Source organism: Xyrauchen texanus, chromosome 9 (genome assembly GCF_025860055.1).
Source record: "Xyrauchen texanus isolate HMW12.3.18 chromosome 9, RBS_HiC_50CHRs, whole genome shotgun sequence".
Taxonomy (NCBI): Eukaryota; Metazoa; Chordata; class Actinopteri; order Cypriniformes; family Catostomidae; genus Xyrauchen; species Xyrauchen texanus.
In genome coordinates this window covers 7,164,714-7,188,985 of record NC_068284.1, presented here as the reverse complement: position 1 = coordinate 7,188,985, position 24,272 = coordinate 7,164,714, and the positions used below count along the sequence as shown (strand labels likewise).

Here is a 24,272-nt window from a genome sequence, read left to right as displayed (position 1 = left end):
AATTAAAAATGTATAATGTAAAAACATATTGAATAAATAATGTATAACAAATATATTAAACAAAGCAGGTGTTACGAACTGCTCCGAGACACGAAGGTTGAGATCCAAATGCCGCTTTAATTAAGGGGCAATCCAGACACATAATCCAATATTCAGAGCATCCAAGAGAAGCACAGGCATAACTAGGGATGGGTATCGTTAAGGTTTTAATGGTATTACTATCTTACTGATACTGTTTATCGATCCGGTGCTTTAACCGTATTCTTAACGGTTCTTTTTGTTTATATATATATATATATTACACAAATATAAACGTTATATAGGCACAGTGATTTAATTTCAGGAAGGTCTACTAACATTACTGTTCAGGTGTGGTCTAAAAAGAAATCTAATAAAGTAATCAATTGTAAAATAACACTGCATAGTTTATCATAGATAGATTAATGCTTATTAATGCAGAAGTTATTCATTCAAGAGCTGTAAATGATTTTCTCTTTGCCTTTTGTTGTTTGATTCGCAGTAATGGCTCAATCGTCAACATTTTCATTAGACCGCTTCCCCTTTAAGACCGAGTTCAGATCTAATAGACTCCTGATGCAAGATATTTTCTCCCCAACTATTTCCATAACTACGTCCATTTAAGACATAAACTGTGTTTAAGTGAATCTCCAAGCCGGTCGTTTTGACATTTTTGTGTATAGTTGATCGTTTAGACGCATGAAACCCAAAGTAGCCTATAGTTTGCTTGTCTCTTTGCGGTGTGTTTCGGAGCGCGCGCCGCCTTGGGAACAGTATCTCTTGCGCTCTTTTTATTATTAAACGCGTCCCGCAATTTAGCAACAGTAGCATTTTACAACAATCACCGATCGTGCTGATTCTGACGTTAAGTTTGAGTTTTAGGGAGAAATGTCAGTGCACCCCAGTGAAGGGAAGGAAGTTGTGCTAGACAGAATGCGGCTTAATATTATTTTTATAATCTTTGGAAGGCGAAATCTAAAATAAAATCAGACTAACAATCACAGATCTAAACCAGGCTACGTTTGAATGTTTAGTTCTGTCACTCATTAAGCTGTGCTCGTGTTGGGCTCGTTTTGTGCTCGCTGTGGCACCGCGAGTGAGTTCTCTCTCTCTCTCTCTCTCTCTCTCTCTCTCTCTCTCTGACTGCGAATAGCTAAATTGCATCACAGACAAATGGTTTCATATTATTATTATTATACATAGAAATGGCTGGCGAGATAAAATAACTTTCTCTTTATAGCAATAAAGAATGTATTTTCTTAATTTCTCCAGTACCGACAGCAGAACCGATAACGTCCGAGCTTACCAAAGCCAGTCCTTCAATAGCATATACTGTGTTGGTATATTTTTATTACTTATTTATCTGCATTGAGTGACAACCCTCTCAAATATAAGACACACAAACAGAACAAATAAAAGTCTCAGATTCACTGTCTGTAATTGCAAAATTTTGCTTGCTTATTGTGACATGATAGCAACCCTTCTGCTGTGATAATGCAACTTCAACTACGCCATCAATATCCAAAGTAGACCGAACGTCATGTCAACTATCGCGTTTGTCACGTTTTTCTTGAAGTTGGCAGTAACATATCAAAAGTTTTTAATGAAATCTAAAGAAGTTATACAAATTTAACCCTTACTGTTTTCTCCAAGGAACTTAGCTCCTTCCTTAGGCACTGGATGAGGTCTGCTCACTCTGCTGGAAAATGACTCTAGGGGCAGCGTGCGTCGAACACGTGTTCCACAACAACACTAGGCTGCCCACAGATGCGCCTGCCTAATAATCGGCTTGATATGCGTGGATATTGGCCGATGCCGATTATGTAAAAAATGCAAAAAATCGGCCGATTAATCGGTCGACCTCTAATCAATACCCAGCCTTAAGTCTAACCATGCTAATGTCCTTAAAACGAAGCAAAAGAAAAGTTCTTTAATGTTTGTTGTATCCTATAGAGCACAACTGGCTTAGATGACTTTGACAGATTGAAGACGCTGGGCACGGGATCGTTCGGGAGAGTCATGTTGGTAAAACACAAGGCTGCAGATCAGTTTTATGCCATGAAAATTCTGGACAAACAAAAGGTTGGTGGACTAGTGTAACTGGAACTTGTGTAACCTGTATCTGAAATTTACTCTTTAAAATTAATTTAAAGAAATTGTTTAATTTCTGCGCTACTAGCGATTTTGGCTTTTTTAAATAAACAAGGGATGAGACTTAACTGTTTGTGGTAATCAACATTGTCACAAATGCGGTTTTAACCCGGCACATTCCTATATGGCAAAATTGGCATTGCCATTGTTTTATCCCTCTCTGATTGTAAGTACGTCAGTTAAAAAATGTTATTTCTATTTTTAAAGGTGGTGAAGTTGAAACAAGTGGAACACACGCTAAATGAGAAGAGAATATTGCAAGCAGTATCCTTCCCATTCCTCGTCAGATTGGAATATGCTTTCAAGGTATCCTACAGTCATTACATCTGTGTGTATCTGAATGTTAATTCTAATTAACATATGTTGATATATATACTTAACAAAATTACATAAATCATTTATTTTCATAGGATAATTCCAATTTATATATGGTGATGGAGTATGTACCAGGAGGAGAGATGTTTTCACATCTTAGAAGAATTGGAAGGTTCAGGTGAGTGTGAAGATGTATTTCTCCTGATTGTTAGTGTGAAACTGCATCAACACCGGCTCATGGGATGGATGCTTACATCCAATAGATTACTCTTTGTGAGGGAAAGTATTTCATTTCATAATCGACTAGTCAGTGGTTGGTATGGGATCAAAATCCCATCAAATTGATGCATGTTTTTACTTGCTGTACCAATGTAGTCGTGAGTTCAGAAACCAACTTGATCCACTTTTCCTTCACTAAATGAATAAAAAAAAATATATATCTGCACAGATTAATCTGTAAAACTAATATATCAGTCTACCTCTAATATATATATATATATATATACATATATATATATATATATATTACATTTTATTCTGTGTGTGAAAATCCCAGGAGATCAGCAGTTACAGAAATACTCAAATCAACGTCTGGCACCAACAGTCATCCATCTAATCAGCCAGTCATGTGGCAGCAGTGCATAAATCATGCAGATTAGAGTTAATGTTCACATCAACCATCAGAATGGGAAAAAATGTGATATCAGTGATTTGGACCATGGCAAGTTTGTTGGTGCCAGACGGGCTGGTTTGAGTATTTTTGTAACTGCTGATCTCCTGGGATTTTCACACACAAAAGTCTCTAAAGTTTCTAAATGTTATTCTGAGATGCGGGTTGGTGCTGTTTTGGTGGCACAAGGAGGACCTACACAATATTAGGTGGGTGGTTTTAATGTTGTACGTGTGTGGAGATAAAGGGTTGCAACGGTATGAGATTTTCATGGTACAATAACCATCTCAGAAAATATCACAGAATATGGTATTACACACTTATTATCAGTTACAATGACCCTTAAAGGAGTGAAAACAGAAGGTTTTTTTGTTTGTGGGTTGAACAAACTCTTTATTAGATTCTAAACTTGAAACAATTTTTTAATTGAAGTATCTATAAAACAAAAGTCTCCCTTTTGAAAATAAATAAGAAAGCTAACAGAATTATAATAATAAACATGATAAAAAGATAGCATTTAACTATATCATGTTATATAACTAAAGCATGTTAAATTAACTACTAAAGGAAAAATAACATCAGCTGTTTGAGCTTTTAAAGTAATGTCCTCTGATTATTAACAGTTAACATATACTGTAGGTGCGCGACAGTGAGGTCAGACTGCTCCTGTCTGTCCCTTTAACTCAGTGCTTCTCTACTGGTTTTGCTTCAGGACCCAGATTTTTTTAGAATCAAGTGGCGACCCACCATAGTAAAAACATAACCTGAATTTAATGTATCCATTTCCTTGTGTTGCATAGTTTTGTTCATGGTTTTCAAGTACAAGGACATCAACAGCAAGTTTTATCTCCCCCTTTTAAAAATTGAAGAGCATATTTTCTTCTATGAGCCCATTATTATCCCGTTTGTTTCCCAATTTCAAACAGAACATACATATTACACAGGAGGAAAGGCTCCTCATTACCATGGTTATGTCAGTGTAGCTTGTCTTAAATAATAGTAGTAGTAATAATAATAATAATAATAATAATAAATGTATGTATTTATGAAAAATAAGTACTTGCAGAAACACATCTTGAAACTTTAACTACAACTGCCACTGTTGATATAAAATGAGGTCTAATAGATTCTACCTTTTAGATTATTTCATATGAAACTATAACATTCTGTCAAAATATAAGTTACTTTTACTCGTAAAATCATGAAACAATTTTGTAAAGGTGATGATGTATGATAACACATATATATATATATATATATATATATATATATATATATATATATATATAGCACACTTCCTCCTCAGTGCTGTTTGGCATGTTAGGGATGCTACTGTTTGAGAAGTTTGACTTGACTTCCTCCATAACGCTTTAAGCCAGAAAAGTCTCACTAGAATTGAAATTGGTCACATCAGTTTTGAGTTTGAGCGCTCCGCAATATAGAGGAAAGCCTGGTTGTTGCACACGTGCATGGGAGAGCAGATATTTTGCACGAGCTGGTTCCGTTACACTCGTGCGAAAGTGCAGATGAGAAGCCTTTAGCTGATTGTGAGATTATCATTAAATCTGCCTCTGCGGTTCTAAATAGTCTATCACTTGTGCGGCCCGAAATATATGCAATGGGAGAACCATGGCATTGTTCTTTCCCTGCTGTTCGCTTAGTTGAGAAAAACTGCTTTAGCACACACACACACACACACACACAATTATGTCAGGCCCCCTCACATCTCGCCTCGAGATGTGCACTCGTTGGTGAGATTCTCGGTCCGGTTGCATTTTTTATCTTCTCAATACCGTAGATAAGCAAATGTATATGGTATGATAACCGACAATTTTCATACCGTGAAACCAGTATACTGCTGCAACCCTACCCCTGATTAATGTTTGATTAATTGCAGCATGACAACCAATATAGGTTAAGCTTTGACAACCCTGCCAGAAAACATATTTATGTTAAATAAAATGTTGGGATGCACCGATACCACTTTTTCTTTTCCGATCCGATATCGGAAATTTCAGAATCGGCCAATCCCGATCCGATACAGTGTTGTTATTTTTTGCATAATCAGTTTAGAATATCTTTACAATATTGTGAGGATCTTATTGGGAGTACTTGTTAATATGTAAAGAAACACAAACCTCTAACTACAAAATATTTCAATATAAATGTATAGCTTAATAAGAAACACTTTATTATTAACAAGTATACTGGATAATGCTTTTGCCAATTTTTTCAACTTTAAAAGGATTCAGATATCTTTTTTGTTAAATTTAGTTGTAAGATATCTGCTCAATTTTCATTTACACAGTTATTTTTTGGAACCCATACAACATAAATATTATAATTTGTAAACAAATTATATCAAAATATCTACATGCCCACACAAATGATGTCTTATAAAATGTATGGACTGAGTAAGTCACGGCCTCCGAGTGAATTTGACTCTTGACCAGGACACTTGTTTTGTTTCTTTTTGTGCTGGTTCGGGACAGTTGTTGTGGATTAATATATTCTTTCCTTGTGCTTAATATTTTTGTAGGACATTGGAATGAATATGTCATCTGCTGCACTCATAAACAGCCAGCACTTGTTTGTCTGTCCGAGGAAACTGAATGGCTTTATATATGAGTGGGTTAACTTTCTTCACATGGAACATGAATGGGTTGGGGCACCCCATTAAAAGAAGGAAGTTTATTTATTTTCTTAAGCATAAGAAAAGTAATAATGTTTGTTCAAGTAACACATCTTTCCTCGCAGGAAGCTGAAAAATTTGGGATGATACGGGGTGGACATGTTTTCTTTAGTGCTGGCTCAAGTAAGAGCAGGGGAGTCATTACATTGATAAGTAAGCGTCTACAATTAAAATCTCTCAAACAGACTAACGATAAATTAGGGAGAGTAATAAATTTTTTTATAATTCTGGTGCAAAGTTGGTTTTGGCTAATATTTACGTGCCTAACGTTGATGATCAGAGCCTTTTCATTGATCTTGAAGGGATGTTGCAAGCTTCTGGCACCCCTCATGATATAATATTGGGAGGAGACTTTAATCTTTTGATGGACTCAAGCAACACTGACGCTTCATAGGATGTGTAAAAATCTTGGTCTTGCAGATATCTGTCGACTTTTGAAACCATCTGGTAGGGTCTATAAATTTGTATTCATCAGTCCATAAGATTTATTGTAGAATAGATTATTTTTTAATATATATCCCTCATTTCATCTTTTGTGGATTGCTCAATTGGAAACATCTTAGTCTCGCATCACGTCCTGGTGAGTTTAGAGATGTTGCCACACACAGTTGTTATAGTTGCATATAGTTGGTGCTTAATTTATCTTTTTTGCAAAATCCTGATTTCCAACAAATGTTAAAGACTGAAATCAATGTTTATATGGAGACCAAATGTTCCTCAGTATCTTCTGTGGGCGTGGCTTGGGAGGCACTTAAGGTGGTTCTTAGGGGTGAGATCATACAGTAATGCCTCATTCACCAAAAAATCCAAAGCAAAAGAACTCGTGGAGTTGGAAGGGAATATTAAAAGTGCAGAGGCAGAGCTGAAGCACTAAATTTTAATTCAGAGTCTGGGGGATGGAGCTTTGTCTTCTCTCAAGAGATTATGGGAGAAAGATTGAAAGTGTGGGAGTGGAGTATGGGCTAGGATGCTAAAAAGAATCAAATCTACATTTAGAGATGTAAAGGTGCATACACACTGCCAGCGACTTTGTCGCTGCAGGTCGCCAGTGGCTGGCGGTGAAGTCGCTAGTGGGTGTTCCCACTACTGGTTGCCTAGTAACGTTTATAAATGAGATTCACAGATGTCATTCCATTGCTGTTGACAGTGAATCTCTTTTCTTGCCACTAAAAACAAACATTTTGGAGGGAAAAGACTAAATATAAATGGAATCAGTACATAAAATGCTTTATATCAAAGATGAATGAGAAACAAGGCGTGCTGTTTGCCATAGCGGCTGTTTATCTGCGGCGAAAATGCAAATGCCGGTCTGTCTGGGTCCATAAAATCCCCCCTCTCAGATACACCTTTCCATGCAGTATTTTTCTTAAAAATGTACTTGTACGTGGGAAGAGACATATCATAGAGCACTGGAAAATTTCTAACAGCAAGAATTAGCCTTTCATCCATCTTTCCGTTACTGCAGGAGCTGAGAGAGAGAAGGATCACGTGAGCTCTCCCGTCTTCTCTCCTATTGGCTGTCGCTTCCGTTAGTCGCTCTTCATTTGAATAAAGTTGAACTTGTCTCAACTTTGTCGCGTCGCTGGACACGCCCACATCTAGTCGCCAATGGTCGCGACAGCTCATGTCACCGGAAGTCGCTGTGCTCTCATTGAAAATGAATGGTACGGAGTCGCTGTCGCGCGCAATGTCGCTGGCAGTGTGTACGCACCTTAAGGGTCCGTCTGATCTGAAGATTTTGCATTGGTTCTACTGGACCACCTCTAGATTGTGTGTTAAAGACACACCCCCCTGCTGGCGGAGCCAATCAGAAGACTGGGACACAATACTTGTATTCTGGGGATGTGTAAAGATCCAAGAATTTTGGTTGGGGGTTCAGAACATTATGTGTGAGATGTTGAACACTGATCTTTCATTTAGCCCCAGACTCTGTATCCTGGGCGATGGGTCAACACTTACCATAGAGAACAAGTATTAAAAAAGTTGGGTCCTGGCCGGAGTTATGATTGGTCGGAAAATCAACCTTAGAAGTAGGGAATGGTGCGGAGAGATGGGCGAGTTGGCGGCATTTGAGGAGATGTTATTTAGAAGGCTGGGGAAGTTGATTTGTTCGTCAGAAAGTGGGGGGGTTATTTGGCTTTTTTGGAAGGTTCTCAGGTACTGGCTGTGGAGAGGGATTTGTAGTTTAGTTGGGTATCTGCTTTATTGATTTTGTTTTTTTAATGTATTTTTTGTATTTATTTTATTTGGATGATCTAGTTCTGACCACAGTTGTGCATTTTTGTGGAAAAATGTGAATAATTGATTCTGTTTTTTATGTTGTGTTTGTAGGTTTTATCTTTGGAATCAATAAAATTGTTAATAACAAAATTATCACATTTGGCCATATCCAGATTTTCTTTATTTTTTCTTTATTTTATGTTCAATTTGTCATTGATTTCATCTTAAAACTGTCACATCTCATATAGTTTTGTTAATGACAGCATAATGTAATATGGTACCAAAATTAGCAACAAAATGATTTCGTACCATTTAAAAAAAAATTGTATCACGATACCGCATTAGTACCGGTATACCGCGCAACCCTAGTAGCCGGTCCTTACTTTTCTGAGCTTACGGGCATGATGTAAACACGCATGGACGAATGACGTAAGCCAGCAATTTTGCACCAAATCTGAAAAAAATAAATAAATCATTATTGCAGGCTTACCGCGCAGCGAATCAGGGTAAGAGTAGGACAGGGTTTTGAACGTTTTATGTACTTGCTCAATTATGGAATTTTGTTGACTCTTTACTACAAAAAAATCTTCCGTAAGTGCAGCTTTAAGAGTTTTCTAAATAAACGTTATTCTACTGGATGTGTGGAGATACAGTAGCTAAACAAGTGGTTAGAACAATGTGACAAAAATACACAAGTCCTACCCAAATGTTTAAATGTCACAATTGTTACCATCTACGTGCATTAGTTTATATCCAGCTGATCATGTTTATGCATTTGTTAGCCAGCTGAGTTGCATATTTAAAGCTAGTGACATGAGAAAGCAAATTAATATCTTCCTGCAGCCGAGAAAACTTAAATCAGAAACGCATCTGATTAAAAAAAAAATAATAATTATCCTCACAGTAATACGATGACTTCAGATCGATCACATTCTTTTGCTAAAAAAGGCTAGACAGCGCAAGAAATACAGTTTAACAGAAAGCAGGTGTCTCAAGATGCTTTTTAAATGCTTTGTCAGGAAAGATGTTCAACTTTGTAAGTCTCGAGATTCTCGCGTTCGGTTACAGTCTGTTGTGTTTCCTCTGTTTGAACAGCCCCTGGCCTGAGCTCACAGTCTTAACTGCTTTACCACAAAGTTCAGCCGAATACCACTGCTATCTGTGACTATTGCAACCCTACATACAACTGTACTGAATAAAATAAAAATAAAACAAATCGCTATTATGAAGCTTGAGTCTGGAGTAGTAGGAATCAGTGCAAGTGTAACACCATGTGAACTGTCTATTGAAGTGTTTTCCCCCCTCATTTTACTTTTGACTTAACATTTGAGAATATGGACCGATTAAAATGTATCTTTATTTTATGCACATTACTTGAAAATTAAATGCTCTTTTTTTTAACAGCAGGATAGGAATGTTCAATGCAATATTATAACAGTGCTGAATGGTTTATGTATTTATTGCGCCCTCTTGTGGACTAAGGAAACAATGTAAATTTAAAAATCAGCTGACTTTAAAATTAGAAAATTAGTATATATATAATATATATTAATATTTATAAATGTATTTAATTTTAAAAAGTACAATACATTTTCATGGTTCAGTCAGTACTGTTTATTTTTGTAATAATTTTTTTTCATTCAGTATCAATAGCTATTGACTATATCGGTCGACCTCTATAAATTAACATTGCATAGTCCAAAACAGGCTGAAGAAAAAAACATAAAAAAAAATCTATAAAAAAAACAACAGTGTGGGACAAAAGCTCACCATCTGAAAGATTGTGAATTTAGCCAATCTCATACAAATTGGCTAAATTCACTGGATAAAAGGTCTGGGTAATAGTCACTCTAGCTAAAGCTTCAAAAACTAAAGAATGCAAGTAATAAAGACTTGTTTGCATCTGGTAGTTCTTTGTTTTCGCGAACAACCTTAGTACACCAAAAGTGGAAATGTATACATTCTCTCTTTGCAAAACACAGCGGGTTAACATGTTTCTTACACCGATTATTCTTAAGTCAACAACCTGTGTGGTCATGTAAATACATTAAACAGCTTTTTCTTTTTCGGTGTACGGTTAAAACCGCTTAAGAATAAACCGATCGACACAGGCAGATTTTTGCCCATTACCCCGATATTTTGATACATGTAAACTCCTTTACCGGCATTCTTACCAGCCTATCCATCCGTAGGATTATTCATGGACGAAACCATCAAATGAACACAACACCACATTCCACAGATCAGAGAGCTCCCCACCGAGCCATTAGTCATAAAAACAAATCCATGGCACCTAAATTGCTGAAGTAGAGTCTCTCGGAGAGTGTAACGGAACAAGCTTGCGTGAATGCTCTGCTCTCCGACACGCGCATGCAACAATTGGGCTTCCCTCCATATTGCGGAGCACTCGACCTCAAAACTGATGTGACCAAATTCAATTCTAGTGAGACTTTTCTGGCTTAAAGCGTTATGGAGGAAGTCAAGTCAAACCTCTAAAACAGTAGCACCCCTAACATGCCAAACAGCACTGAGGAGGAAGTGTGTGCTATATATATATATATATATATATATATATATATATATATATATATATATATATATATATATATATATATGTATATATATATATGTGTTATCATACATCATCACCTTTACAAAATTGTTTCATGATTTTACGAGTAAAAGTAACTTATATTTTGACAGAATGTTATAGTTTCATATGAAATAATCTAAAAGGTAGAATCTATTAGACCTCATTTTATATCAACAGTGGCAGTTGTAGTTAAAGTTTCAAGATGTGTTTCTGCAAGTACTTATTTTTCATAAATACATACATTTATTATTATTATTACTATTATTTAAGACTAGCACACTGACAGAACCATGGTAATGAGGAGCCTTTCCTCCTGTGTAATATGTATGTTCTGTTTGAAATTGGGAAACAAACGGGATAATAATGGGCTCATAGAAGAAAATATGCTCTTCAATTTTAAAAAGGGGGGGCGAGAAAAATATTTGATAAAATCTGTTTAAAAACGTGTTTAATACTACAAAATACGCTTGATGTTACGGTCACTGCCCTTGCTCTCCAGAATAGCAGAAAACATCCCAATCGAGTGCAAGGATATGTGGAAACTGTGGTTTCTAATTATGGTGATCCAACATTTGCCTCACATTTCAGGATGACAAGGCAAACATTTCTTCTAATGTCTTCAATTGTTTCATACACCAAGCTGCAGTGGACACATTTGTAAAGGCTTTAGTTGGATCCATTTTATGCACTTCCTTTTTAACACGGCAGGGTTTATATACACATCGCTGCTGATTGAGTAACACCTCTGACATACCCAACAAATTAGCCCCTGGTTCATTTCTAAAATTATTTAGAATGTATGTAGTATGGTAAACTCGTTCATGGGTTATGTGTCTTGTTTCATCTAACTGTCTCTTGTGATTACATTTTTTTTGGCCCACAGTGAACCGCATGCACGGTTTTATGCAGCGCAGATCGTCCTGACCTTTGAGTACCTCCACTCACTAGACCTCATCTACAGAGACCTGAAGCCAGAGAACCTGCTCATTGATCAGCACGGGTATATACAGGTAACCTGAAGGAATACCGGAGCAGATAAATATTATACTAATTGTGAAGCATCCCAGTGCTGTCATACGAAATATCACAGAAATCACAGAAGAGGTAAGCAGAAGGTTGCCGGTTCGATCCCCACAGCCACCACCATTGTGTCCTTGAGCAAGGCACTTAACTCCAGGTTGCTCCGGGGGGGGTTGTCCCTGTAATAAGTGCACTGTACGTCATTTTGGATAAAAGCATCTACCAAATACATAAATACAAATGTCAAGAAGTGTTATACCCGATGAAAGGGGCAAGGGATTCTGCAGGCACATTTTTAAATTCAAATGATGATTGTTAAATATGTCCAACACAATATTCAGTCAGTCTGTTTAGTTGCATTTAATAATGTTAAGTTATTGAATGGTTTCTTCTATATGTGGTTTCATGAATATTTCAAACTTTTCCATGACTGAAAAGTGACAATGTTTGTCACCATATTTTGAAAATCACCTAAATGTTTTGTAAATCTATTACACGCCAAGTCCACATCTTTGTGTCCATGCACTTTTGTATCCAGAGAAGCCTGAATTATTTAATTCATGAACTAGTTGTTGAAAACAGTAACTTGCTGTTAGAGTACCATAGATTAAAATAATCATTCATAAAATGTAATTCTGTGCTTGGTGTATTGGCCAATTCTTTATAGTATCTGTTTGTATAAACATTTGTATTTGTTTGTTATGAAAGGTAAAATGCACTTGAACTAAATGGTAATTTCTCTCACAGGTAACAGACTTTGGGTTTGCAAAAAGAGTAAAAGGCAGAACTTGGACATTATGTGGAACTCCAGAGTATCTGGCCCCAGAGATCATCCTCAGCAAGGTCAGAACAATGCACTTTTAACGCTACATTAACACTATTGGCCAATGTGACCAAATCTGATTCGATCACATGATCTCATATCCGATTTCTTTTCATATACAGTATGAAAGTCACCCTGATTAGAATTTAAAATATCAGATTCAATGTGATTTTCGCCGTTCACACTGTCATCTATAAAGTACATCTGTGAAGTGAAAAAGAATTTGGGCCACATTCGGCTGCAGTTTGATCACATCTCACTTACTATTGGTGCATATTACATATTTACTGTCTTAATTCAGGGATACAACAAGGCTGTGGACTGGTGGGCTCTTGGTGTCCTCGTATATGAAATGGCTGCTGGATACCCTCCATTTTTTGCAGACCAGCCCATTCAGATCTATGAGAAAATAGTGTCTGGAAAGGTATGGGTAACTTATATTGTCTACTTATACAATCTAACAATTTGATTCATTTGCACACACAATAAACACCCAATCAAAATGTCCATGTTTTGTAGGTACGATTCCCATCACACTTCAGCTCTGATCTGAAAGACCTACTGAGGAATCTGCTTCAGGTGGATCTGACCAAGCGGTTTGGCAACCTCAGGAACGGTGTCAATGATATCAAAAACCACAAATGGTTTGCCACGACGGATTGGATAGCCATCTATGAGAGAAAGGTATGGGATTGTTTTCAGTTAGAGCTTATCAGTTTGATCCCATGGTATTTTTTTTTTTTTGTAGTGAAACATTCTGTTCCAAGACCAAGTGAGGTGTCTATATAAACAGCATTTTAGGTGTACTACCAATGCGAAGGTTGTTCCAAAAAGTAGGCTGCAAATTTATGAACAAGCTTAGAAAAAAAATTGGTGTGCCTACAATGGGCACACGAGCATCGGAACCTTGGAGCAGTGGAAGATGGTTGCCTGGTCAGATGACTTCTACATGATTGGACCAGGCAAGGCTTTGTACGTGGAAACGGAAGGCTTTGTACGTGTGTGCCATTTAGCCTGTGGAAGTGATGGCACCAGGATGCACTGTGGGAAAGATGACAAGCTGGTGGAGGAAGTTTGATGTTCTGCTGGGAAATCCTGGGTCTGGCCATTTATGTGGATGTCAATTTGACATGTGCCACCTACCTAAACATCATTGTAGACCAGGTTCACCCCTTCATGGCAATTTCATTCCCTGTAGGCGCCCATTTTCAGCAGGATGATGCACCCTGCCACACTGCACGGGAATGATTTAAGGAAAATGATGGAAGAGTTTAAGGTGTTGCCCTGGCCTCCAAATTCCTCTGATCTCAATCCGATTAAGCATATGTGGCATATCCTGGACCAACAAGTCCGATCCACAGCGGGTCCACCTCGCAACTTAACAGGACTTGAAGGATCTGCTGCTAAAATCTTGGAGTCAGATAACAGATAACCTTCAGGGTGTAGTCCACAGTTCAGCGCTGTTTTGGTGGCGCTTAGAGGACCGACGACATATTAGGCAGGTGGTCATAATGTTTTGGCTCATCCGTGTTTATATTTCATTCAATTAGTAAGGTTGATTAGTTGTAGAATTATTAAATAAATCGACAACTTATTTTTATTTATTTTTTGATTAGTCAGTTTTAATAAAAACAGGTCTACAACTAAAGTTTATTTTGATAATCAATTAATCTTCCATAGTTTCTTCGATTAATCTGATAGACACATTTTATTTCCTGTCTTTATTGTATGCATACATGTTTAAAACATTTTTTATAATATATATATATATATATAGAAATATATATATATAATATATATATATATATATAATATAGAAATATATATATATATATAATATAGAAATATATATATATATATAATATAGAAATATAATATAAAAATTAAAATATATATATTAATTGTAATTAGTTAAAACCCTTTGGGCAGTTTTTAATTAAAATATTTAAACAACAGTCTAGACAATACAAAATAGGTATCATTTGAAAACTTAGCTGTTCTTTACTATGTCTGAGGCATTATGACTAAAACTGAACAAGTGCTTTGAAAATTGTAGACAAATTAGTTTCATTTTAAAAATGTATTAATAAGTTTGCTCTGTACATCTTATTGTAATCAGTCAAAACATCAAACTCCTCAAACAGCCATGTGTCATATTTTGTTAAAAAGCTCTCAAAGAGTAGAATACAACCAGCCTATTTGGTAGTGAGTAATAACTAAGTATATCTTTGAAATACATGTTACATGTAAACAGGTGTTGGTCATATGCCACATTTTTGCTTATAACTTCACAAAAAAAATTAACAGAACATAAAATATCATACCATTACTTAGAGACAATTGTCTTTCAAACAAGCCCAGACACAAGGTAATCGGATATATATATCAATAGATAATTGACACAAAGCACAATGTGCACACAACATCTTGCTGAAAACACATTAGCTTTCCTGGATCAGATGATGTCATCGGAAATGATGTAGCATCATGGAACACTAAACTAAACGGATTGGGTTCAGAAAGTCAAAAAAAGTCATCCAAATTTGGGCAGAGAGGCATGTGATTGTTAGAGATGCTCCAATCGATCAGCCACTGATTGGTATTGGCCGATATTCACGTTCTATGACTCGATTGGTAATTTGGACGATCGCGTAAACTGATCGCTCATGTCGCAAAAGACGCACAGCTCCATTAAGATTTCAGCAGCACTGTCATGGTATCATGGAGTGTGAGGGATCACTGGCATAGTGTTGTAAGGCAAACTTGATTCAGCATTTAAGAACATTACAGAAGGAGCGTAGGGTATTACATATATAATTTAGGGATGTGGATGGGACCAGTTATAATCCCCACATGCTCACACCATAATACAGGCATGAAAACTGGTCAGGGGTAAAAAAGGTGAGAAGAATACGGCAGCAAAAAAATCCAATCCAATCGACTTTATATACTGTATATAGCACATTTTAATTTTTGAAAATATAGTAACACATAAAACATACAAAATATGGGGGCCATTTTAATGTGTGGAGGCAAGTATTTACACAAAACACATTATTTTTTCTTTTTCGCCTGAACCAGAATCTCAAGGGCCCGTAAAAACCGTCCTCGCAAGGGAGCATTTCTGCTCCATGCTCAAACAAATTGAATTATTAATGCAGAACGGATAATTGTTAATTTATCATTAGCCTACTGCTTCGCTAAAAATGGAAATTCAGCATTTAAAGCATGCCATAAGTTAGGGCTGGGCAATTGCCAAAGAAATCTGAATTTTGGGGCTAAATGGCGATGGTATAATCTCAGTATTTAACTTTTTTTTTTCTTTTCTTTTTTTTTTTTAAATCTGTATTTAATTTAAACAAAAAAAAGTTATTTCATATCCTGGTAAATATTGTCCTACAAACAATGTTCATATTGAAGGCTATGAAAACAAACAGTGAATGCAACCTTTCAGTCTATCCAAGAAAGGGGTCAAATCACATTACACTCTAACATTGCAAACATTACGATCTAAAAACAAAATAATGCTTTTTAAAGTAGTAGTAAAATTTACTAAACTTAAAATGAAAATAAAAACAAAACTGATATCATAAAAATACACTTGTAGGTTTGAAATTCTCTAGCACATTTATGTTCACCATCAACAACAAATATTCAACAACAAATATATTAGCAAAATCTATTTATTATTTAGTGTTAATGTATATTTTAGTCAGAATTATTGCGCTCCTATTCTATTGCGCTCCGTCTGTTCAGCGCGCATGCTCGTCTCACGGAAGTTTAGCCTGCTGAAGGCTCGTCCACTCATGACCTCAAAATGGAAATATTTGTATAACTTTCTAACATTTACAGATGGAGAATATGTCTGTGGAATCAAGTAAGTTATGCACTGAGGAAATTATTGGAAGTCACTTCGTTAAATATTATTAATAGAGGTATATTTGTTTCCACCAATCGCTGCACAAGTTAAGGTCACGTACTGTATGAAAGCACGTTAGTGCGAGCCCTCCCGGAACCCATAGAGAATGCAAATAACATTGTAAGCTAACTTACCTCAGGCTTGCTTTTCGACGTGCAGAACTGTCTTTGTTCGGCAGTGTGTCCAGTTATCAGACTTGCGGTGTGGTGTCCAGTTGTCAGATTCGCGGTGTGACTTTGAAAAAAATTCTGCCGTACTTTCTGGCTCGGATTGGCTGTCAGTCGGCATTAGGAATGATGATTGGTATTTAAAGCCGCGAAGTTTATGGTAACTATATAGATATAGCAGGTACTCTGACTTGGATTGGCTGTCAGGTTTCGGCATTAGGAATGATGATTGGTATTTAAAGCCGCGAAGTTTATGGTAACTATAGATACATCACACACAATATGTAGGATACTTTGAACGCATTCTACCACCATTATATGTAAGGTTATTTGGTATGCGACATTTAGAAGGGAATTTAGGGTCTCGAAATATTTGAGCTATGGACTGAATTAAACTGTCCTTATTAGGTATTAAATGTATACTGGAATTCGTCACGTTCAACAACCATTATTAAATAAATAACAAATAACTAGATTATTTGTCTTACATTCTCCACAATTTAAATCCTAATACAACGTCTAGTTGTATCAGCTCACAAATTCTACTGTAAGGAATTAGCTTTAATAAGTGATTTATGATTAATTCACTTATTGGAGTAATATTATTCTCATGGCTTATTGAAAATAATCACATATTTAGGTACAGCTTTGAAGCGAAATCTTCTAGAAACAAGGATACGATTATTAATCAAAATATACCACAGTCACATCGTCTTTGAACACAGACAAACTTTATTACTATTCTAAATATAAATCAAATTGAACACATATACATGAGACAGGTTGGTGAAAAGTGACAATGTGAAATAACTGATCAGTACAGTGAAAATGAACTTTACAGAGTCTGTTGACAGCACCTAAAAGAACCATTTATCCTTCTTTGAGTCTACATTGATTTGCTATCAGATTACCCAAATTATTTCATTAATACACTAGCACTTTGAGCACAATATTGGAGATGGACTTGCTTGTCTTTGTGGTTTTTCCTTGCATTCATTGTGTTGCTTGGTTCTTGGTCGAAAGTTTGTTCCGTCGATGTTTTGATCTCTGTATGATCCAAGTTTATTGTCTGTATGAATTATGGGTTAGCTGTGAAGCAAGGCCTTCTCACGCCTTCTCACTCCTTCTCGGGACTTCGAGCCCCGAGCTTCCGTGGATCTCACATGGGGAAGAGTCAGCGCAAAGTCTGAGCAGTCAGCAGAGCAGAAGAGAAGAGACAGGAGAAGAGCAGAAGAGGAAGAGAGCATGTTTGGAAATATTTGAACTGAAATTGGAAGCATCCCCAAAGGTGTCCTGTGCCAATCAGAAGTGACTTTGAGTCACATGGTCGACTGGGCTTTCTTTTCCAACAGTTGATTTATGGTCCTTTGTTTCAGACTCTTAACAAAATCTCCCGCTCAAAACCAGAGCATATCATGAACCAGGCCACCAGGTTTGCACACATCTCAGGAGGGATTTTGTCCCACTCCACTTTGCAGATCTTCTCAAAGTCGTTAAGGTTTCGAGACTGACGTTTGGCAACTCAAACCTTCAGCTCCCTCCACAGACTTACTATGGGATTAAAGTCTGGAGACTGGCTAGGTCACTCCAGGACCTTAATGTGCTTCTTCTTGAGCCACTCCTTTGTTGCCTTGGCCGCGTGTTTTGGGTCATTGTCATGCTGGAATACCCATCCACGACCCATTTTCAATGCCCTGGCTGAGGGAAGGAGTTCTCCTCTGATTCATTCAGATGTTCATTGGCAAACTACAGACAGGCTTGTACATGTGCTTTCTTAAGCAGGGGGATCTCACGGGCACTGCAGGTTTTCAGTCCTTCACAGCGTAGTGTGTTACCAATTGTTTTTTCTTGGTGACTATGGTCCCAGCTGCCTCGATGCTCTCATGATCATTGCAACTCCACGTGGTGAGATCTTGCATGGAGCCCTAGACCGAGGGAGATCTTTTGTGTTTCTTCCATTTGCGAATAATCGCACCAACTGTTGTCACCTTCTCACCAAGCTGCTTGGCGATGGTCTTGTAGCTCATTCCAGCCTTGTGTAGATTTACAATCTTGTCCCTGACATCCTTGGACAGCTCTTTTGTCTTAGCCATGGTGGATAGTTTGGAATCTGATTGAGTGATTGCTTCTGTGAACAGGTGTCTTTTATGCAGGTAACAAACTGAGATTAGGAGCACTCCCTTTAAGAGTGTGCTCCTAATCTCAGCTCGTTGCCTGTATAAAAGACACCTGGGAGCCAGAAGTCTCCGATTATTCATTAAAATGCAATTCAATTTATAACATTTTTGAAATTTTTCTGTATTTTTTTTGTTATTCTGTCTCTCACTGTTCAAATTAACCTACCATTAAAATTATAGACTGATCATTTCTTAGTGGGCAAATGTACAAATTCAGCAGGGGATCAAATACTTTTTTCCCCTCACTGTACATGCTAAACATGACATTTGTTTCATGGATGTTATAAATATGGATGTGTAGGTAACAAAACATGAAAATCCCTGGTTACACATAATACTGGTTAATTAGTTGGTTATACAACATGGATGAAACATTACACACATTTTAAAGAGGTATATCAGGCTATAAGCATTAATTTGTCAGTTATACAAGTTACCACAGTTCCAAGCAATTGCAGAATTACCTAGCACGACTATGCCTTGTATAAATCGTGGATTTCTGTACATTTTAGAAGGCTAAATCAGTAAAGTACTGTGACTTGGTGTAAAATGTTCCTGGATTAAGATTAAATGTCTTGGTATTCGTGTCGAGCAAATCTGATGGGCTTTTGGAAGCTTTTCAAAGAGAAGTCTGCTTTAACTCTGTGTGGAAGATCAGGAGGTCATGCTGTGGAGGGGCCTTTCTGAAAATGAGGATGCATGGGCCATTTGATTAATGACAGTAAAAAATTCCAGGATTGCAGGGGTTGAAAATCCTGGATTCGAGTCATATAGTTTCAATTCTTCTGCATGAATAATACTACAGTGTTATGGCAAACATGAAATGTTTGTGTTAAGTACAGTTAATGTGGCATCTCACACGTGACAAGCTATGAGGAAACAGTGACAAATTAACTATTAATACAACCATCCAACTAAATGAAAATACAGGCAAGAAATTTATACATTTGATAATTCTTCATACAATATGAATATATATTGTATAATATATACCATAATATATTAAATATAATGCAAATATAAAAAAAAAATACAAAAAAGGAATAATAATACTGTATATGAAATGACAACAAATCAATGACAAAAATGTCACATTAAGTTTAATTGCACTTATAGGTTATCAGGTTGTCTTTAGTTTGACCCTAAGCTTAATTTTTATCTATACATCTTAATATAGATAATATTTTGTCAGGCTATACTTATTTTAATGTCTTATTAAAAAAACAATTGTGACAGTGTGCAGAAAGCTTACATATAGCCAGTTATGACAGAGATCCTGATAAAAGGTGAAATGATCGGATCTAGATTGGCCAATCAGGTGATAAGAAGATCGGCAGACTGTAAAAATCCTGATCAGAGCATACGTAGTGATTGGTGAATGTTACATATGGCCTCCAGGTGATGCTGCCAATTACATGACAGACACAATGATGACTCAAATGGCACAGGATGAAACTCATTCTGTGAAATCTCATTAATAAAAGCTTGTCTGCATGCTATGCAAAACTTTATTCATTGTGTTTGGATGTGTAATTAGTTATGTAAATGTTTTATTTGTTTGATGTTTTTGGACACCAAGAAAAAGTATATTTGTTATGCTATAACTTCTGATTGCTTTGTTGTATCAACACAATTTTCTTGGTTACAGTTTACATGATTGGGAGCAAAACAAAAGCACATTTTTGGACACATTTACACCCTAAGGTATATAATGTAAAATTTGAAATATAAATGGTAAAAAATATTTTTGTCTCAAGTTTTTTTTGTGATTTCAGCAATTTCATAGGCTGAGACTCTCAGAATTTATTCTAATCTATATGGTTACATTTTTAAGTTTTCTTTAGAATTATACCAAACATTTGACACTCATTTTAATTTATTTATTTGTATTATTATTTCAAGTTATAAGTATGCCACTGAAACAGGAAATCTTTAAAAACATGAAGTTTAAAGAAAAACAAAACCAGTGTTAACTGGTAAGTGGTAGAATGTTGTAATGTCTTGATTCTATAAATATGTGACTCTGTACAGATACTGTTCTGAATAAAGTCACTGTAAAGTGACATCCATGTTGTACATATTTGACTAACAATGAAATTCACTATTTCATTGATTATTTAATTTTCGAAATTTTTATTTACATTATTTTATCGATTAATTGATTATTAGAATAAAAGGAAATACAAGCCTTTTTACTTGGCCGTTTTAGATTGTGAAAACTGACCGATCATTTTTTTTTAATAATTTTTAGTTGCAGCACTACATTCAATACTGAAAAGTATTGATCAAAAACTTTAGAGATATTGTTAATAGTGAGACTGTTGAAAAGGTTTTTGGAAAAGAGACAAAGTATTATTTATAATAGGGCACCTCAATTTGGTGCAATTTATTTACCGTAATTTCCGGACTATTGAGCGCACCTGAATATAAGCCGCACCCACTGAATTTTAAATAAAATATTATTTTGAACATAAATAAGCCGCACCTGTCTATAAGCCGCAGGTGCCTACCGGTACATTGAAACAAATGAACTTTACACAGGCTTTAACAAAACACGGCTTGTAACAAAAATAAATGGGCTTTAACGAAACACGGTGTGGCAGCAGGGGCGTGGTCAAGCGCCCGTCCGGGAGAGAAAAGCGGTAAGGGCGCTTACACCTGAGCTAAATTATTTCTAACACCGGTGTCTAATTTCAGTAAGCATGGGGAGAGCGGCATAAAAAGGCAGCAGCCACAGAGCTGAGAGAGTGACACACGTCAGTCTAGTGTTGGCACATAGAAGAATTGAGAAACTTTATAAAATCGATTGTAAACATTGCTGTGGCCATTTAAAAGCCTTACCTGGAACGTCAAGTGCCCTGCTGAAAACTGTCACACTGGTGCCCGTGTGACAGTTTTCCCAAGAAGGACACGTGAAGCAGGGCACTTGAAATTAGACACCGGTGTTAGACATAATTTAGCGCAGGTGTAAGCGCCTTACAGCTTTCTCTCCCGGATGGGCGCTTGACCACGCCCCCGCTGCCACACACGGCTTGTAATAAAACATTTGCAGTAAACAGTAGCCTACCAAGAAAGTCATTGGTCACTATCTTCCTCGTCCTGTGCACTGAAACCACTGAAGTCATCTCCTTCTGTGTCGGAGTTGAATAGCCTCAGATTTAGTTGTATGAGTCAATTCCTCACGCTGCTGTTTCCAACGTCTTATCATCGACTCATTAAGACCAAGCTCCCGTGCAGCAGCTCTATTTCCTTTTCCAACAGCCAGATCAATCGCCTTCAACTTGAAAGCAGCATCATATGCGTTTCTCCATGTCTTTGCCATGGTGAGGGTGACAAAATTACTACCGTAATCAGAATGATCGGAAGTTTGAGCACGCTCGATTTAATCTAAACAGTAAACCAAAAAAGTTGTTTTGACCTTAACCAATTCGGCAATTTCATTGGTCTAATGAAAGCTTCACGCCGCCAAAAAACTGAGCACGTCACAGAATGTTTTTTTTGTATTTTTTTTTATAAAATTTGAAAGCGGGAAAAATCAATATATTAGCCGCGTCATTGTATAAGCCGCGAGGTTCAAAGCGTGGGAAAAAAAGTTGCGGCTTATAGTCCGGAAATTACGGTACATTTAAAAAAAACTAAATTAATGCAATTAATCATGCCTCCTGGCCCATATGTAAGTTCCACAATAAAAATATGTATTTTCCTACCATCAGAGGATATACACTGGTGGCCAAAAGTTTAGAATAATTTACAGATTTTGCGGTTTTGGAAGGAAATTGGTAATTTAATTCACCAAAGTAGCATTCTATTGATCACAAAAAATAGTTGGACATTACTAATGGAAAAAACAGCACCATCAATATTTGAAAAAAGTCATTTTTGATCAAATCTAGACCGGCCCCATTTCCAGCAGCCATCACTCCACCTTGATTAATCATGCTAAATTGCTAATTTGATACTGCTGCCCGTGGAGGATTTTGTTTTCTCAAATTGTAATATACATTTTTCACATTATTAATGTACTCTGATGAATAAAAATACAAATTTCTTTCCATAAGAGCAAAATCTGTATATTATTCCAAACCTTTGTCTGTCTGTGTGTGTGTGTGTGTATGCACATAATAATAATATTATATATGCACACATATATATATTTGAAGTTAGAAGTCTATATACACTTGGGTTGAAGACATTGAAACTCTTTTTTTTTTAACCACTCCACAGATTTTACTAGCAAACTATAGTTTTGTGCAAAGTAATTTTTCCAACAGTTGTTTACAGACATTGTTTCACTTTTGATGAACTATATTACAATTCCAGTGGGTCAGAAGTTAACATACACCAAGTTAACTGTGCCTTTAAAGCAGCTTGGTAAATTCCAGAAAATTATGTTAAGCCTTTAGACAATTAGCTTCTGATAGGAGGTTTACTGCATTGGACGTGTACCTGTGGATGTATTTTAAGGCCTACCTTCAAACTCAAGTGTCTTTTCGCATGACAGCATGGGAAAATCAAATAAAATCAGCCATGGTGGAGCTCCACAAGTCTGGTTCATCCTCGGGAGCAATTTCAAAACACCTGAAGGTACCACATTAATCTGTACAAACAATAGTACGCAAGTACAAACACCATGGGACCACGCAGCCATCATACTGCTTAAGGAGGAGATGCATTCTGTCTCCTAGAAATAAACGTAGTTTGGTGTGAAAAGTGCATATCAATCCCAGAACTGCAGCAAAGGACATTGGTAGGGTTTTCACCAGCTGTGCGTAAGGTCTCACGTAAAGTTCACACTAGGGGCCAAGTAACTACTTGTTAGTTTGTAATCAAGTCCGTGATTAATTTGGTTGCACCACCTGTTCTTAAGGCAAGACTTAACTAGTAGGTCATAAGCTCTCCATAAAGTAATGCGTAGTCACATAATATGACATTTACCTGTACTGATCCAATAAACAGCCTTCACATTTTTGCACAGAAGTGTTAAAAAGCTGTGAATTTCAGTTTGATCTTGTTACTGTTGATGTTCGAACCTTGTTTGCTCACGTAACTGTCAGATCTAATAAATGATATCCACATTAAAATAAGAAACGTAATAAAAGTAGATTTGATATAGAATATTTGCCCTGTGTAAATAACAATATTCTACAGAGGAACTGTGTAACACCTCTATTGAATTTGATATGTGCTGCCTATATAATGAGGGACCAGAAAGACTTCTATATTTCCATGAGTCAAGTGTATTAGGCACTGTAATAAACAACATAACCAGTGCAAACCACCCTAAACATACAAAGCATTCACAGTCAATATTAATCACACAGTCCACAGTCTTTCTGAAATAAAAGTCTTTGCAAAATGTAGCGCTTGGCTACAAAAAGCTCATTCTTTGGAGTGGTGAATCTGGTGTTGTTGAATCCTTTCCAATCCACGATGTGATCAGTGTTTAGTAGCAATGATTTTAGATAAGAGATGGATGATCCTTTTAGTCCTGTTCTTGTGCTGGTTTC

The 24,272-nt window shown here is 36.5% G+C and overlaps 1 protein-coding gene across 1 annotated transcript in view; it reads left to right on the top strand.

Annotated features, from left to right (window-relative positions):
• Positions 1-24,272, top strand: part of LOC127649050 (cAMP-dependent protein kinase catalytic subunit beta-like) — a 37,999-nt gene that overhangs the window by 10,627 nt on the left and 3,100 nt on the right. Inside the window, exons 3-9 of the mRNA XM_052133943.1 lie at positions 1,972-2,100; positions 2,377-2,475; positions 2,580-2,662; positions 11,543-11,669; positions 12,427-12,522; positions 12,804-12,926; positions 13,022-13,186. Coding sequence (XP_051989903.1) covers positions 1,972-2,100; positions 2,377-2,475; positions 2,580-2,662; positions 11,543-11,669; positions 12,427-12,522; positions 12,804-12,926; positions 13,022-13,186 — 822 coding nt within the window. The remainder of the gene's footprint in view (positions 1-1,971; positions 2,101-2,376; positions 2,476-2,579; positions 2,663-11,542; positions 11,670-12,426; positions 12,523-12,803; positions 12,927-13,021; positions 13,187-24,272) is intronic.